This window comes from Podarcis vaucheri (genome assembly GCF_965113315.1).
Source record: "Podarcis vaucheri genome assembly, chromosome: 5".
In the NCBI taxonomy this organism is placed as follows: Eukaryota; Metazoa; Chordata; class Lepidosauria; order Squamata; family Lacertidae; genus Podarcis; species Podarcis vaucheri.
Window position 1 is genome coordinate 46,167,887 of NC_138763.1, and position 16,391 is coordinate 46,184,277.

At 45.4% G+C, this 16,391-nt stretch overlaps 1 protein-coding gene across 5 annotated transcripts; it reads left to right on the top strand.

Annotated features, from left to right (window-relative positions):
- The first annotated feature begins 26 nt into the window (after positions 1–26).
- On the top strand, positions 27–15,724 carry MFSD13A (major facilitator superfamily domain containing 13A). 5 transcript variants are annotated; one of them, XM_082224850.1, is made up of 10 exons: positions 27–166; positions 1,651–1,745; positions 3,697–3,968; positions 4,461–4,540; positions 5,696–6,145; positions 7,618–7,735; positions 8,586–8,682; positions 9,142–9,313; positions 10,258–10,451; positions 11,769–15,724. In XM_082224850.1, exons 3-10 carry the CDS (start codon positions 3,804–3,806, stop codon positions 12,020–12,022), a joined length of 1,530 nt encoding a protein of 509 aa, XP_082080976.1. In that variant the 5' UTR covers positions 27–166; positions 1,651–1,745; positions 3,697–3,803; the 3' UTR covers positions 12,023–15,724. The 5 variants fall into 5 exon arrangements, with proteins under 5 accessions (XP_082080976.1, XP_082080975.1, XP_082080974.1 ...); XM_082224849.1 differs by having other exon boundaries at positions 75–172; XM_082224848.1 differs by having other exon boundaries at positions 107–195.
- The last annotated feature ends 667 nt before the right edge of the window (positions 15,725–16,391 follow it).

Consider the following 16,391-nt stretch of genomic DNA (forward strand, 5'->3'; position numbering starts at 1 on the left):
TCCGTCGCGCCCGCACCAAAGATGGCGTCCAAAGGAGCATTCCTTCAGTGTCAAAAATGGCCGCCGCGCAGGAGTCGCTTGACGCCGTGTAAAAGAGGGCGGGTTAGTGGGAAATGAAGTACGACTGCGCAAGTTTGATAAGGAAGAGGGCGAATCTGGGCCGAAGGTACAGGTACAGTCGGAGGGTAGAAGAAGGTGGGCTCTCGATTATTTTCCTGTTTGTAATGATCTGCCTGCGAAAGAGCTTTGTCGGGATTCTCCTCTTCCCACCCACCCCCCCCCCGCCCGACTGCAGAATGGTGTCTCCCCATTCATTCTGCCTTAATTGCCTGCTCCATAGAGCTACGTTGGGGTTGACGCGCAAGCACGATTTACCTCCCGGCGGGCGGTTAGTTAGGTGGGTGATGAGTTGGCCAGGATCTCCTGCGCTTACAGGAGTTTCTGCACCGACCCTGCGAGGAAGGCGTGCGCTCCCCTCCCTGGCCTCTTGCCCAGCTGCCTTTCGGTTGAATCATGTCTTTCCCACTCCCCGTTTGTAACCCAGATGAAGGCTGGAAGTGGATTTACGAAGCCCACCAAAAGCTGCTTCAGCAGTCCGCTTGTAAGGTGTCGTAAGAGGTGTGTGTAGATGTCCCCTTTATGCTCCTGGATGTGGGAGAGGGGCTGGGGCTTGGTTGTATTTAACGACTTGGGCAAAACCTTCTCCCCACAAAGCTCTTCTCACCTGGCAGCTCGAGGTGTAATTTCCAGTATGTTGAAAGAGGCATTGTGGCGAAACCCATGTTACCTTTTCCGGCTATTTTCTGCCGCAAGTCTAAAATTCCTTGCAAATGCAACTGAATCTTTCGTTTTGCTGTTACTTTCTGTGTTTTACAACCCACTCCCTCCCAACTGAACACAATATAGGGACCCTGGCTGAGAACATAGCCAAGGCATTTTGATTGATATGGTGCCATCATTGCTCATGGTGCCTTAGAGAGTTATAGATGTAAAAATAGACATTTCCATGCCGCCAAGGAACTTAAAACAGTCTAGAACAGACAATGAGAAAAATCAACTATCAACTGTAAAACTTGGGTAAGTCAGTCTGATCTTTGCTTGGAAATTCTTTCCACCCCATTCAGTTTCCAGCAGAGGCTTGATTTTTAAGTGTTCAAACTGTGTTATGTGCTTTCTTCGAGCACAAGGTCCACGAATCTCTGGCAGCACAGTTTAGTTTTCTAGCTCAAGCTGCTAAGCATCTGCCGTTTTAGATGTGGGGAAGCATAGTTTGATTCTCAGTAATGTCTCGGCAACATTTTGACCAATGGGTGCATAGACAGAAAAGGCTGCCTACAATATTAGTCAAAGCTATGACTCTACTTTCTTGTATGAGGACGTGGTTGCATGTTGCTGAAACACGTCAGCTGATGTGGCTGAAAAAGAAGCGAAACTTCCTAGTTTCATTTTCAGGCTAACTAGCTCTAGAAAGATACCCTGATACTTATTTCCCTTATTTTACATTAATAACGTATTGGGCCCTAACTCTGAATTTAACTAATTTTTTAACTAATTTGAACTAATTTTGAACTAATTTGAACTAATTCAAATGTGCCACTCTGAATACCCAATGTGCCACTCAGTGCAAGGATGTATGTGTTTCATTTTTAGTGATGTTACCTACTAATGCCTTCAAGTTAAGGCAGTGACTGAACCAATGTGCCACTGCTGCAAGAGTTCATCCCTGCTTGTGTCATCTCTGCAAGGTATTGTAGTGCAATTATTTATTTTTAATTCATTTTAAGTAGTGATGTGCTGCTGAAAGAGGACTTGACAATAACCACTCATCTGGGGCAAGTTAAAACAGTGTCCAGGGCAAGATAAACCTGTACGCATTGTTTCCTTGCAATTCAATAAGCAGTGCATGGATTGCTCCTCTTCCCTGTTCCCTTCCTGTTATTACATAGGCGGGCAGATGCCTGTGCAACACTCTCTGCACTTGTGATTCCGAAGAACTGGTATTTAGAGGCGCATTGCAGCCAATGCAGGAAATAATATACAGCTGTACGCCTTGGTACTCGTACGTTTTGGCTCCCGAACAATTGAAACCTGGAAGTGAGTGTTCCAGTTTTCAAACTTTTTTTGGAAGCCTCACGTCCGATGCGGCTTCCGATTGGCGGCAGGAGCTTACTGCAGCCAATCAGAAGTTGTGCTTCGGTTTCCAAATGTTTTGGAAGTCGAACGGACTTCTGGAACGAATTCCATTTGACTTCCAAGGTATGACTATACAGCCTTCATGGGATAGTAGCCATTGATGGCCTTATTCTCCATGAATTTGTTTTATCTTTTTTACATCTTGTGGCAGAAAATTTCTTAAGTTTAACTATGTGCACTGTGAAGAAGTACTTCCATTTATCCCGAGTCTTTCAAACTTCAGCTTCCTTGAATGTCCCCAAGTTCTTGTATTATGATCAGTTTCAAATAATGGTGTGGTTTTACTCCCACACTGTGTTTTGGGAGTGGGCTACAGGAGGCCATGTGTGCTTCCATTAACCATGATGGATCAGTGGCTATCCTCAAATGGAACAGGTGGGGTGGCCCTCAGCTGGGCAGATGAAACCAGTTGTGCTCTGAGAACAAATGGGGTGTGAGAGCTGTTGATTCAGGTGGATGCACTAAACAACTTAGCACCTCAAACATTGTGGCTTTAAAATGTGGGGTTACAGCAGAAAACACAGTAGTGATGGGGCTGGTGTATAGAGATATGCATGCTATAGATATGTTACTTTTGAGCGAGTCATTCAGCAGCTGTTAGATAGGATGGCTAAACAGAACCACAGTGTTCAGATGTAGAGGGAAGGAACGGCAAAGGGTGACTGCTGCCATCATGCCTTGCTCATGAAATTTGATACAGTACAGTATTTGCTATTATTCAGTCAATAGAACACTATTGTAGGTACTATTGAAAGCAAAACAGAGTGAGATGGACCCCAATTAAGAGCTCATTGTTAATCAGTGTAGGCCTACTGAAATAATGGACCTAAGTAAATTGATTTCATTGAATTTACTCTCAGTATGATTATTATTGGATATTGGTCACTTCATCCCTTAGATTTGTTCCCTGCCCTTTGCTCTCCTCCTCCCATTGCCTTTGACACACAACAGCTGCTTTTAACTCTACTGTAATGGAAGGCACACAGGTGAGACTTATCTTCTGCCCACTAAAGCTGTAAATGTAGGCAGCTGAAGGGCTACTTTTGGCCTTGGTGATGCCCTTGTTTTTGAGCCGTTCATGGAAACTAGTAGACAGCTCCGTTTTCTACATCTGGTGTCTCCATGCAGGGCTGCTAGCTATTCCTCACCTCTACACTATAAGCTAATCTGGGTCTCAAGCAGACAATGAAGAGCATTATAGGCAGCGTATAAAAGCACAGTAGGCCCTCCTCTGTCTCCCTCGGCTCTGAAGGCTGCAGCCAGCTGATGCCCTGGCTTAGTAAACCTTCTTTGCTACTGTAAGACAGCCTTAACCTTTAAATCCTATTAGAAATCTCCTTTTGAACCAGAGAGCAAAAACTGCCTGCAGATGGATTTTTTATTTTTTTATTTTGCCCCAAGCTAAATGGACCTGGTTCTTTTGGTGATGGTAGGTGGGTCAGGGAGAGGAAATGCACTGAATCTAAGAAACTGAACTGCACAATTTTGTTGTCTCTCTGACAGGGGTAATGATGGTTCGGCTCCATCCAAGAACTAGTAGATGCTGGAGGGAGAGACCCTATTGGAACTGGAGGTGATGTGGGCAGCCCAAGGACTCTGAGTGAGCCACCATGGGGTTCAGGCTGTTGGCTTGCCTCTTCAACCTGCCTGTTGCGGTGGTCTACGGGTCTCTGTCCCTCTTCATTTCCATTTTGCACAACGTCTTCCTCCTCTACTATGTGGACACCTTTGTTTCTGTATATAAGATTGATAAACTCTCCTTCTGGGTTGGAGAGGTGAGTTTTGAACTTTTTAACAACTTACATTTCCTCCCTGCTTTGTAAGAGCTAGATAACTGGGTTCTGAAACAACAAAGAGGTTCGTGGCATCTTAAAGGCTAATAATAGTGTATATTTTATGGCACAGCTTTTGTGAATAAGGTTCCTAAACTGTTCATCCTCAGTTGGCAGTTGTCTCTATCTGAAACAGTGGTAAATAGGGAGATTAAATGGCAATGAAGTGCAAAAAGTACAGTGTGTGGTGGTGATTCTACGTCAAACTTAAAATCAACAAAGTGACCATTCACAAGGGCAGTATTTGATCTGGAGAGCACTGGCATAGAAAAGCTGTTGCGTATCGGTGACCACTTCCGTTATTGCTTGCAGAAGTCTTTAAGCCGGACATTGTTAACTACTAAAACAATAATTATGTCTACAGCAGGAGGATTGGATATTGAAGTGGTTTTAACCACAGGCTGTCTCACTGGGTATTCTGTGCTTTTCCTCCAGACTGTGTTTCTGATTTGGAACAGCCTCAACGATCCTCTGTTTGGCTGGCTGAGTGATCGGGCTTTCCTTAGCACGCAACAGTAAGTAGAGCTGTCTGCATTGAATATTAAAGAGTGCTGAATTGCTATGAAGGGTCAAGGAGACCACTGAAAGAACATGTTTAAATGATTAGTTTCTTTTAACAAGCATATTTCTCTGGAGGCAACTCTCACAACTTTTAACCCATTCAGTTGTACATGTGGGCCTCGTTTTGACTAGCAGTCCGGTTGCCTTTCATCTTGTTCCCCCCTCCCTCCTTGTCTGGTACCAATAATGAGTTATATCCTTTTCCTCTTCTTGGAAATGGTGGATACTTGTTTTTATTTTGCTGAATGATGAATTTGCACACTGTGATGGTGAATTATCCAGGTTTAGCTTCTTTGAGGAAGGGCCAGCATTCAGAAGCTTCCATTTTCAATCCCTGGCATCTCTAGGAAGAACTGGGAGAGACCCTGGTCAGAAACCCGGGAGAGCCCCTGCCAGTCAGGGCAAACAACACTGAGTTGGGTAGACCAATGGTATGAGTCAGTTTAAGGCCGTTTCCTGTGTGCACAATGGTGCAGTGTGAGCATTATAAATAACAAAAGTGGGACAGTACACTGCAGTGGAGTCTAAGCTTCCAGCCAGTCATGCTCTTTTTAAGGAACTGCTGTTTCTCTCCCCTCCTCTCCCGTTTTCTGGTTTTATACAGCAGACAGACAGAACACTGTGGCCCTTGAGCATGTTCAGTCCATACTGAGCTGTTTTGTGTCCTTATCCCCTTATGTTGTGGGGTTTTTTCACTTTTGCAAAACTTTGGATTCTTCCAAGCCTGCTGATGCCTCATTCCTGTGGGTAGATGGTACTGTTGCTATATGAAGGTCCACACCTGAAGGATGAGTTTGTGATATATATGCATGTGTGATGACAATGGAGGGAGGGTGGACCAGTGTCCAGAGTGACAAAGCAAATTGGCTTGCTAGAATGGTTTTGAGAAAACTACACACACACACACACACAGGTTTAATGGGGTACAAACTTAGGCAATCAAAGCAAAGCAGGAAGCAGAGTGCTAAACAGTGATGAAAGAGGGTAGCAGAAATGCAAGGTGGGCGGATAACACAAAAGTTGGAGAGGAGGAAAGCCACTATGTAATTTTATAGTTGTGGGAGGAGGCCCAACCAATTTTCATGGGCAATGTGTTTCTTCTCTTGTAGGTCTGGAGTGGCGATTTCCACTCCAGAAGTGGTTTTGAAGAGACTCAAGGCCCTGAGCCGCAATGGCCCCCTCTTTGCTATGTCATTCCTGGCTTTCTGGATTGCCTGGGCCACCCCAGGCCTGCAGTTCCTCATCTGCCTCTGCCTGTATGACAGCTTCCTCACCATGGTGGATCTCAACCAGAACGCTTTGCTCGCTGACCTCGCTGTGTCCGCAAAGGACAGGACCGGCCTCAATTTCTACTCATCACTCTTCAGTGCCATTGGCTCTCTCTCTGTCTTCATGTCCTATGCTGTGTGGAACAAGGAGGACTTCTTCTCCTTCCGGATCTTTTGCGTGGTGCTGGCTTTCGGCTCGGCAGTTGGTTTTACTTTGGCCACATGGCTCCTGAGGCAGAGGTTTCAGACTGAGGGACACGTGAAGTGGGATGAAAATGCAGCTTTGAAAGAGTGAGTGGCGCTGGGTTGCATAATCACCATTCTCCTTTTAAATATGATGTCAAATGAGCATAGTGTATTGCTTGTAGGCCAACAGCGGACACTTTAATACGCTGCAAGGTTCTTTGAAACAGCAGGCACAAACATTCCCAAGTTCAGGGAGAGTGATTTGTAAGTAATATGTGTGCAGTTTGGTTAAAAAATAAAGCATGCATTTGGGCTTCTTGATCCATGGTTGATGGGAGGGCAAGGAAGCCATGCCTTCCTAGTGTGATGGAAAGCTTTTACACAGTGAATTAACTACCTACATGGTCACATGGCTTCAGTACCTGGGCTAATGGGATTTTACACTTGACTCTCTGGATGTGACTAGCTGGCATAAGCAGTAGGGTCTAGGTGGCAAGTGGGTGCACAGTAGGCCTGTCTTCTGGAGATACCTTGCTTCTTGTTCCTTTCCTCTATCAAGGTTAGGAGCAGTGCCTACTTAGTACTAGCCGTGGTCTTGTTGTCTTTTTAAAAATTGTGCTTTTAAAATCTCTCTCCCTCTGTGTATATTTTGCAAAGTGATTTTGCTTTTAGAAAGGCAGGATAAGCAACACATATAATCAGTGCTTTTTCTGGGGGTACGCATACCCTTAAACATTTGATGAATCTTTGTACTTTTGTCCATTTACTGTATTTATTTTTCCTGATTTGAACTATAAAATGGTGATTTTCTTGAGTCAAAATGAGAGTACCTACCCCTAAACATTTTTCAATGAAAAAAAGCACTGCGTATAATTCAATAGATGCTAAGGCCCAGGTGGTCTACAGTACCTCATATGATTAAATATATTTAGTGATAGCTGAGTGCCAGTCTTTGCCCTTGCTCTGCCTCCCTTTCTATGAAAGTGTTAGCTTCAGTATTCTGAGATGCAGAAGGATGAAAGAAGATATTAGCATCCACAGTGTGTATAGATCTCACCACTGAATGTCAAATGCTGGTAGCAAAAAACTGGGGCAAAATACTGTATTGAACAGTCTGTCAAAATGATTTTCCAAATGTTTCTCTGTAAAAAAATATGGTTCTGGCTTTCTGTGCTGGAGTTAATTCAGTGATACTAGTTAACCCCTAGTAGTTTTATCCTAGTCAATTTTTAATCAAGCATAAATTGTATTTTTTATTGCCTTTTGATTATGTAAACTAGTTCAAAACACATTCTATGAAAAAGACAAAGGCAGACTTCTCTGGTAAGAACATTAAGAACACAGTGTGATGGTTGTTGTTATTACAGAATCTAAATTGGCTGCGCAATAACATATTGAGTCATTTGCATTCTGCCATTTTAAGGAGCTCATTTGTGACTGCCTTGGGCCTATCCTGTATTATCTTTTCAAAAGCTCTGTAAGACTGCAAAAGTGACATGCTCAACCAGGTGAAGTCTGAACTTGGCACCTTATCCATCACTTGATACTGACTGAAATGTGTCCATTTGATCCTCCAGACTGTATATTGACCATCCATCTGTGCAACAAGAAAAGAGAATCACTCTGGCTGAGTACCTGAAGCAGCTCTCCCGACACCGCAACTTTCTCTGGTTTGTCTCTATGAACCTGATCCAGGTAGGTGTAGCATGGGCCCACCTATCAGAGTCCAGGTGGCTTCCCACATGGCAGAATAAATCTTTCTGGCTCCTAAGGCCAACCTCCTGCCTATTGTAGCCCATAAATATTTGGCGAGGTGTGGATTAGAATGTGACCCTGATCTGGATTTTTGTAGAATGAATTTCACAGGTCAGTCTGCAGTTGATGCACAGGCTTTATCAAAATTGCCTTTGATTTCCTGCATAGGCCCAAAGAAGGGCTTGCATGCTGCGTGTCTGTGATAAGAATCTGTGTTCTCAGGAAAATCCTTCCCTCTCCCACAGCAAATCAAGGCCTTCTGTTTGAGGAACAGAGCTGGAGCCAGCCTTTCAATGGCTATAGCACAGGGGCAAACAAAGGCTCTCTCTTCACCCCTCATCACTGTCGCTTGGTTGCATGAGGACAGTCCAGAAGGCTATTGGCATCAGCCCTCCTCTTGCCTCCAGGCAGATGCTGATATAGATACAGCCATCCTGTGGTGTGGCACAAATGGGATGAGGGGAAATCAGCTGCTTCTGCACCTTAAATGATTGGAGCACAGCCTTTCAGGGTAATTTTGAGAGAGTGTGATGTCAAAGCAGAGCCCACCAGAGAGCATTCCCATCCCCCCCCCCCGGCCGCCGCCTCCCTGTGTCATAGTTATTCTCTTCCTGTGCTCCTGCTAGAGATTGTTGTGCACTCTGAGCGTCTTGGCACAACACCTCCATTTACCTCCCCACATGGCATGTTGGTGTGTGGTTGGAATGAAAATTCCTGTTTTATGGTTTGATACATTATGTACAGTTCTAACTGCCATTTTTAATGGTCTCACAAATGTCGTCTTTTGCAGGTTTTTCACTGCCACTTTAACAGCAACTTTTTCCCCCTCTTCCTGGAGCACCTGCTGTCTGATCGTATCTCTCTCTCCATGGGATCATTTCTGCTTGGTGAGTCCAAGGTTGGGAGTAGGAGGGGTGGAGGCTTGATTTCTAGAAATGGACTAGAGAGATCTACCTAGAAACTGGTGGGGATTTGGATGGGGAGGATTTCTCCAAATTCAGATAAATGCAGCTGCTGTGAAAGAAGGATGAAAACTTGTTGCTAGATCTGCCTCTAGTGTGTTGGTTAGAGAAATCTTAAGCAATGTTAACCAGGACTATTTTACTCCTTGTGCGAGACTAGATCAGCCTTGGCTGACTGGGAGCTGCAGTCCAAAGAATGAGGGCACAAGGTTTTTGAAGGCTGGGCTAGACAGATGGTCTCAAATGTAATTTTATTGTTTCCAACAGAATGGAGGTTTGCTTATTGCTGGTTGCATGCATTGAAACCTCATTTGTTCCTTATGACAATAATGAACCATAGCTGAATGCTTGCTCTCTTTGAACCCATTTGGTTTTTCTCCTTAGGAGTTTCCTACGTGGCTCCTCATCTCAACAACCTCTACTTCCTGTCTCTCTGCCAGAGGTGGGGGGTATATGCAGTGGTGCGAGGGCTCTTCTTCCTGAAGCTGTTGCTCGGTGTGATTATGCTCCTTGCTGGACCAGATTGGATCTACCTGCTCTGCTTCTTCATAGCCAGGTACCCCACTCTCCTGCTAAGGCCCTGGGGAACTGGCCTGGGTGTGAACAACAGGCCATGTCCATGGCATTGGGGTAGTTGATTAAGCATTATGAGTCATAGAGCCAAAGCTAGACTCTAGACAGGAGCAGCCAATACCCTCCAGATGTTCCGGGTCCATATCTCCCATCAAACCCAACCATAAAGGCCCAATGGTCAGGGATGGCGAGAATTGTCGTTTTCGGAACACATTTTTATGTGTTCTGTACTCCGCCTTGATAGCTTTCTACTATGAAACAATCTAGATAAATAAAGATTTTAAAAAAATTATAGCCCATCAACATCCGGGGTTGGGTACCACATTTGCTGCTACTGCTGAACTCTGAATTCTTGGCTGTGTGCTCAGCTTTTTATATCTGCTGAGAATATGGGCATTCTCAGAATCATCCAGAGAGGTAACAGGTGAGTCCTTTATCTTCAGACAGGGTGAGGTGTTAGTTCAGGCATCCCCAAACTCAGCCCTCTAGATGTTTTCAGGCTACAACTCCCATCATCCCTAGCTAACAGGACCAGTGGTCAGGGATGGTGGGAATTGTAGTCCCAAAACATCTGGAGGGCCAAGTATGGGGATGCCTGTGTTAGTTATATGCATGGGCACATGGGAACCTAAGATCCTGAAAAACTCAATGTTTGCTGTTTTTTAAATAAAAATCCAGCTTTCATGAATTTGGGGAACGGACTTTTTAAAAATGTGCTAATCTAGCTAAGGGTTGCTTGTGGTGAAAACCCATGTGATCCAAGGCAGGACCTTTTCCCATTTGTTTTTACTACCTCCTTGTAGGTTGTACCCGCAAGCATGTAAATACAGTAGTAAGTTTTTCTGGTATTTTGATTATCTGCAACCCTTTCAGGGTCCACAGTGCCCATGTCTGTTGTTAACCTTCCTGTTCTTCTCTTCTCCCCAGCAACCGCGTGTTCACGGAAGGGACCTGTAAGCTGCTGAACTTGGTGGTCACTGACCTGGTAGATGAAGACTTGGTGCTGAATCGAAGGCAGCAGGCTGCCTCGGCCCTCTTGTTTGGCATGGTTGCCTTGGTAACCAAACCAGGCCAGACCTTTGCCCCCTTGATTGGCACCTGGCTCCTGTGTGCTTATACAGGTAGGTGATGGTCTGGGCGGTGGAATGGGAATTGAGATGACAACAATTGATGGTTTCTCTGACCTCAGAGTGGAGGATAATTGTTAATAATGTAGGTGAGGATATTCATTTGGGACTCCCCACCCCCGCAGGATATTTCTTGGGTGTAGCTTGTACAATCTGTACCCCATCCTGACATGTTGTGTCCCTGCTCAGGACACACTGTGCAAGGGTTCAGTTGCTGGAACATGAACTTACCATTAAGGAATACTGTCTCTCCACAGTGGAATGTTCAGTATTTGCTCTGTCTCTAGGGGAGCGCCTAGTGAGCTTGCTACTTGAAGCTGCAGGCTAGGGTGCTTAGTTGTGCACAGATCCTAGTTCCTCAGTACATAAAAAGAGCCAAAGGCCCATCTAGTCCAACTTTCTGCTGTCTCAGTGGCCAGCCAGATGCCCGTGGGAAGCCTGGGCAGAACAGCGCTCTTCCCGCTTGTGATTCCCAGCAAATGGCACTCAGAGTTGAACATAACCATCATGGCTAGCAGTTATTGATCTAATTCTCTTTTAAAGCCATCCAAGTTGGTGGCCATCATTGTCTCCTGTGGGAGCAAATTCCACATTTTGACTGTGAAGAGGTATTTCCTTTGTCCTGAATCTTCCAATATTTAGCTCTGTTGGATGGTCCAGAGTTCAAGGTGGGAGAAAAACCTTTCTGTGTCCACTTTCTCCACACCATGCATTCTTTTCACAGAATCATAGAATTGTAGAGTTGGAAGGGACCACAAAAGTCATGTAGTCCAACCCTGTAATGCGGGAATCATTTGCCCAACGTGGAGCTCGAACCATGACCCTCAGGTTCAGAGTCTCATGCTCTACCGACTCTGCAGGCACCTCTACCATGTCCCCTCATAGGGGAGTTGCCCCATTCCCCTGATAGTTGGCTGCCTTTTTTGGAACCTTTTCTAGGTGCCTTTGACTACAATTTCAAGGGCAAGGGTAGTTTGGTGGGATGGGATGGGAGGGGATTTCCACCTCATGTTTCAAGGATGGAGCCCTCCCTCCAAGCAAGCTCTCCTAAGCAGCCAAGAAAACGTCATTCTTGGGGAAAGGTGCTGCCTTGAACAAGGAAAGTTCACAAAGATTGTTGCTTCCAATGAATGGAAAGGAGACGCCGGCATTTGCAGCTAGCGTAATAGAGGGAATAAATGAAGAAGAGGCTTCAAGTAGAAATCACAGAGTCTGTTTTGCATGATCAATAGTTAGATTGAAACTGGACGCTCTCAACACTCATAATGTCAACAAGTCCACATTCAGCTTACTCAGCAATTTATGTTCCAGGTTACGACATTTTCCAGCGGGATGCCCTGAGCAATATTGTGAGTGCCCAGCCCAAGTTGGCTTCCAACACAGCCTGGGAACCGACGCTGCGCCAGGGCTGCTTCTACCTCCTTGTTTTTGTCCCCATCACATGTGCATTGCTGCAGCTCCTCAGCTGGTCACAATTCACCCTGCATGGGAGGCACCTCCAGAGAGTGAAAGCTCAGCGCCAGACTTTCACGGAAAGTCAGTCCCAAGAAATCAAGACCATTTAATTTTCCCGTGTATCAGCAGAAAATGTCCCTGATCATTTTGGACTCCTGCAGAATCAACTCAACAAGAAAAAGGGCAACTGATACTCTTCTTGGTTAAAGTTGGTGAGTGGAAGCTTTTGAGTTGGCGCTGCCGTTACCTGGTTTTCAGCGTCACTTAAAAATGCACCTCCTTACCCAAACCTTTGGAGGAAATTGATTCAGTAAGGCCAACTGTAATTGATGAAGGTCACAGGCAGTATTGATATGGTTTGGTTTCTAGTTACTAATGGTTTGGTTCTGTTGTTTTTTTGTTTTGTTTTTTTTTTCTTGCACAATTTTCTTTCTATAAATATACAAAAGTTAAACACTCTTCCTTGTGTTTGGCAGGTCCATGCCTCTTTCTCCAGCACACGGCAGCAGACACGGATGTTGCCCTCTCTGATCTCCCAAATCCTCCTTGGCTTACAGCTCAAATATTCTCTGGCTTTGGCTCTTGATGGTCTCTTGCAGCAGCTACAACTGCTCCACCAGCTGCTTCTCCCTCTCATGGCTCTCTTGGAGCTTCTGGGCCGAGGTCTTGGCCTCCTCACGGAAGCTGCCGGTTGAGGGCCCTGACACTCTTTAGCTCCTCTTCTAGGTTGTCCTCCCTCTTGTGGCTGGCCAGGTCCTCATCTGCTTGCTCAGCTTCTTGTTGACTCCCTTCAGCTTGTTCTCCTTTTCTTGGAGCTCCTGGGCCAAGGCCTTGTCCTTCAGCAGCTTCAGCTCCTCCCCCTCCTGTCTGTCTGTGTTTTGCTGCTCCTTTTCAATAGTTAGGCACTGGTTCTGCTCCTTATAATTTTGTACTTGGGCCTTAGGGTCCCTGGAGGCCCAGTTCTTCTCACCCCCGCCAGCACCAGCAGGAACAGGGGCTGACTTAGGGGCTGCCGCAGCCGCCATCCCACGGGATCCTTTGTCATTGACAACTCTGATTCTCTTATTTTGCTGTAATTGTTCTAAATTTTAAAACACAGTATCACAGGCAGTAACCACGTCCAGCAAAGTTTCTGGTTTGCAGCTAAAGCACTTCCATAGACTTTCAGCCTGTATGGCTGATAGTCCTTTTTGACCAAAGCTTCGTAACATGCCGTATTTTTCGCTCCATAAGACACACCTGACCATAAGACGCACCTAGTTTTTAGAGGAGGAAAACAAACAAAAAAAAATTCTGAACGAAACAGTGGATGTATGATTGTTGTGGTTCATGCTGTAGCCACAGACATGATATGTGATCTGATGATGAATTTGGGGTGACCCAATGCAAAAATCCTGAGGATCCATGCTTTTACCTCCCCGCTTCCAGGCAGCCTTCTTTATTGCTAGCGTCCCTTATCTCCCTCCTGACCGCTTGCCGATCAGCTGCTCAAACCCCCCCCCCTTCCCTCTTGTTTGCCTTAGCATCTTTTCCTCAGCTGGAGCAGTTTTTTGCTCCTCCTTTTCTTCTAATTTCTCTCCTCATTGCTTGTTTTAGTATTCCTGTCTCCTCTCCTTGCAAGTTTGCTGTCTTTACCTCCTCCCCTCCCCCGGCAGCCTCCTTTACCCACAGCCTTATCTCCCTCCCGATCACTTGCCAATCAACTGCTCAGCGGCTTCCTTTCGACACCCCCTTTCAACACTTTTCAACACGATCTGCTTTTCGCCCCTGGGCAATTCGGCTCCAGGGACCACACATTTGCTCCATAACATGCACAGACATTTCCCCTTACTTTTTAGGAGAAAAAAAGTATGTCTTATGGAGTAAAAAATATGGTACCTCCTGGAGTGTCCCCCACCCCCAAGGCAGGACGGTGTAGGATCCACCTTGAAGAGGTCATGAGAGTGTTAAAAGCTTGCATCTGCTATCTTCAGCCAAAGTCGGTCCAGAAAAAGTCATCACCTTGCCTTAAAAAAGAAAATTCTTAATATTGACTTGCCGGTCATGTTTATTTTTATTCATTCCAGAGGAAGTCGCTGGGAAGCTAAGTAGTCAGGTAAAGATGCTGTATATTACTAACAAGTTGATGGGGAAACATTGAGTAAACTAGGAGTATCCTGGTACTTGTATCCTAACCTCTTGGGAACTGCATACATAGAGCCTTGGCTCTGATTTGGGTGCTAGAGAGTAGGGTTGATACCTTCATCCTTCCCCTCTGCACTGGATTTGTTTGGCATACCTTGCTCCCTGCACCCATCCTATCAGGGCATAGTTTAACTGTGAAAGCCAGAATCTCTTCAAAATGTGACTTGATTCCTTCCAGAAGACATCTGGGTACTCCACTTATAGCACATGCTCACTCTGTGGGGAAACAGCACTCTTCTCGGAATTTACCCTTTTCAAGAGAACAAGTGCACCCTGTTCTTACATTATGGCAGCGATGGCAGGATTTGTGCTGAAAGCAGGGGGTCTGTGAGGTGGATGCAGAGCTGTGTCACCAGAAGCTTGGAGGTATACCTGGCCACCAAGTTTTGACGTCACAACGGACTTAACCTTGAATGAAGCTGTTCCAAGCTGTTTTAGAATGAATTTCTAAAATTTCCCCAAGTCCTGTCCCCCTGGTCAGCATGGCCTGTGGTCAGGGATGATTGGAGCTGTGGTCAAGCATCATCTGGGGGGGGCACAGTTTCCCCATCCCTTCACTTGGATGAAAGACCAGCCTCCTTTGTCAGGAGACACACATCCTAGTTTTTCTGTGGGACCAGATATTTTTAAGATTGTAGCTATTATACTTACCAGCAAAGGAATCTTCATGGGCAACTTGATAATTCTGCCTTTGGGGCTTATACTTGAGGTACTAGTTGTCGTCCTCCCTTTCCTCCTCATGAGCAAAGCAATTTGGACCTACACTAGTCCCTACAGAATTGACTTAAGTGGACAAGACCTTGGAGAGTGGTTCTATGCACATGGCTGGGGGGGGGGAATGATGCCTTTTCTGAAGAGGAGGAGAGTTGACAGTTGCAAAACCAAGATTGGCTGCAGAGTATCAGTCGCAGGAAGTGGCCCATCATCTAATGACAAAAAGATTTACTAGACTGTAGATTACAGCCAAGACAGGGAGGAGAGACTTCCTGAGTTATTCCCTCAGGCTCCTAGAGGCAGCAAGTACCTCACTCCTCATATTGCCTAGGAAGGGCAAGCAGAATTTCCTCAGGACTGTTCTGCTCTTTCCACAACTCTTTTTTTCTGATGACTCACCTCTGAGGGAAGCTAGGGGAATGCCAGGCTTCCCTGAAGTTATTCCAGAGCTGAATCTTCTTGGGTCTCTGAGGGATTGAGAATCACTTCCTGACTTCATCAGGCAGTGAAGGAGGAAGGCAGCTGGCTGTGTGAATCAGGGTTAGAGGCCTGTGACCCCCGAGTTCACTGGAATATCCCTCTGCTCTTGGTCTGAGACCCTTTTGGCTGCAGCTGTAGAAAACAGAAGAATCCAGATCTCCTTGGGACCAAATTGCATCCTTCTCTTTGTGTGCCGAAGCAGGTGGCACTTGGAGGGGGTGGGGAAGCGTTCTCAAGTTTCTACAGGCGGTAGCCCAGCCAGCCACTGTAATTGCCATTTCCTCTCTCAATTTGTGAGAGCAATGATGATGAGAAAATGTTTACAGTATCACTTTTGTATCACTCGATGGCTACATTGTAATTTATTTCTCGTAATTTAACAAGCCAAGTGCGTCAAAACTTATTTCATTAAAGTGTCTTTCTTTTTAAAGCTATTTTTGTAGTGTGGTGTTTTGGGAATGTACACGGTAATCAAGATGGAGGGCTCTGTTAAAGAGCTGGTGTGACAAGAGTTTATCCCCTTGCCAAGCCAGAAATTCTCATGCCTTCAACTATAACACTGAGCACAGCTTGTAGGATGTCCTTACCAGCTTGTAGAGCATCCTTGTTCCTGCAAGCACCTGCTTTTTATTTATTATTGTGTTTCTATCCCACCTCCAAGAATGCCTCGTTTGGTTGGAGAGCCATTTTCACGGCTGGAATGCACCTTGCTATATACAAAAGAAATCTCACCAATTGCTCTGGCATGTGGCCTCTTGAAACCTGACCTTGAGATAATACAACCTTTGAGCTGAAAAAAAAAGATTCTGCCTCCCAGGCAGATGGTAACCAAGTGTGCAGAGAAGATGGGATGTTACAGACAGGTCTGTTCTCTGCACAAGTGCAAAATCCATGCTAGAATGGAGAATTACTAGAGGAAAATTTGTTGGCTTATTCCTTGCATTTGCTGTTTGAACTAGCGCTCTAAGCCAAACTCCTCTTTTGAGTCCTGGAGCTCCACTGCTAATTTATTCTATATTAAGCCCATAAATAAAGGTTCTAGTTTAAAGGAGAAGTAATTAGCTGAAGAATTAGGGAACGTCTGTTCTGAACAAATAGGTA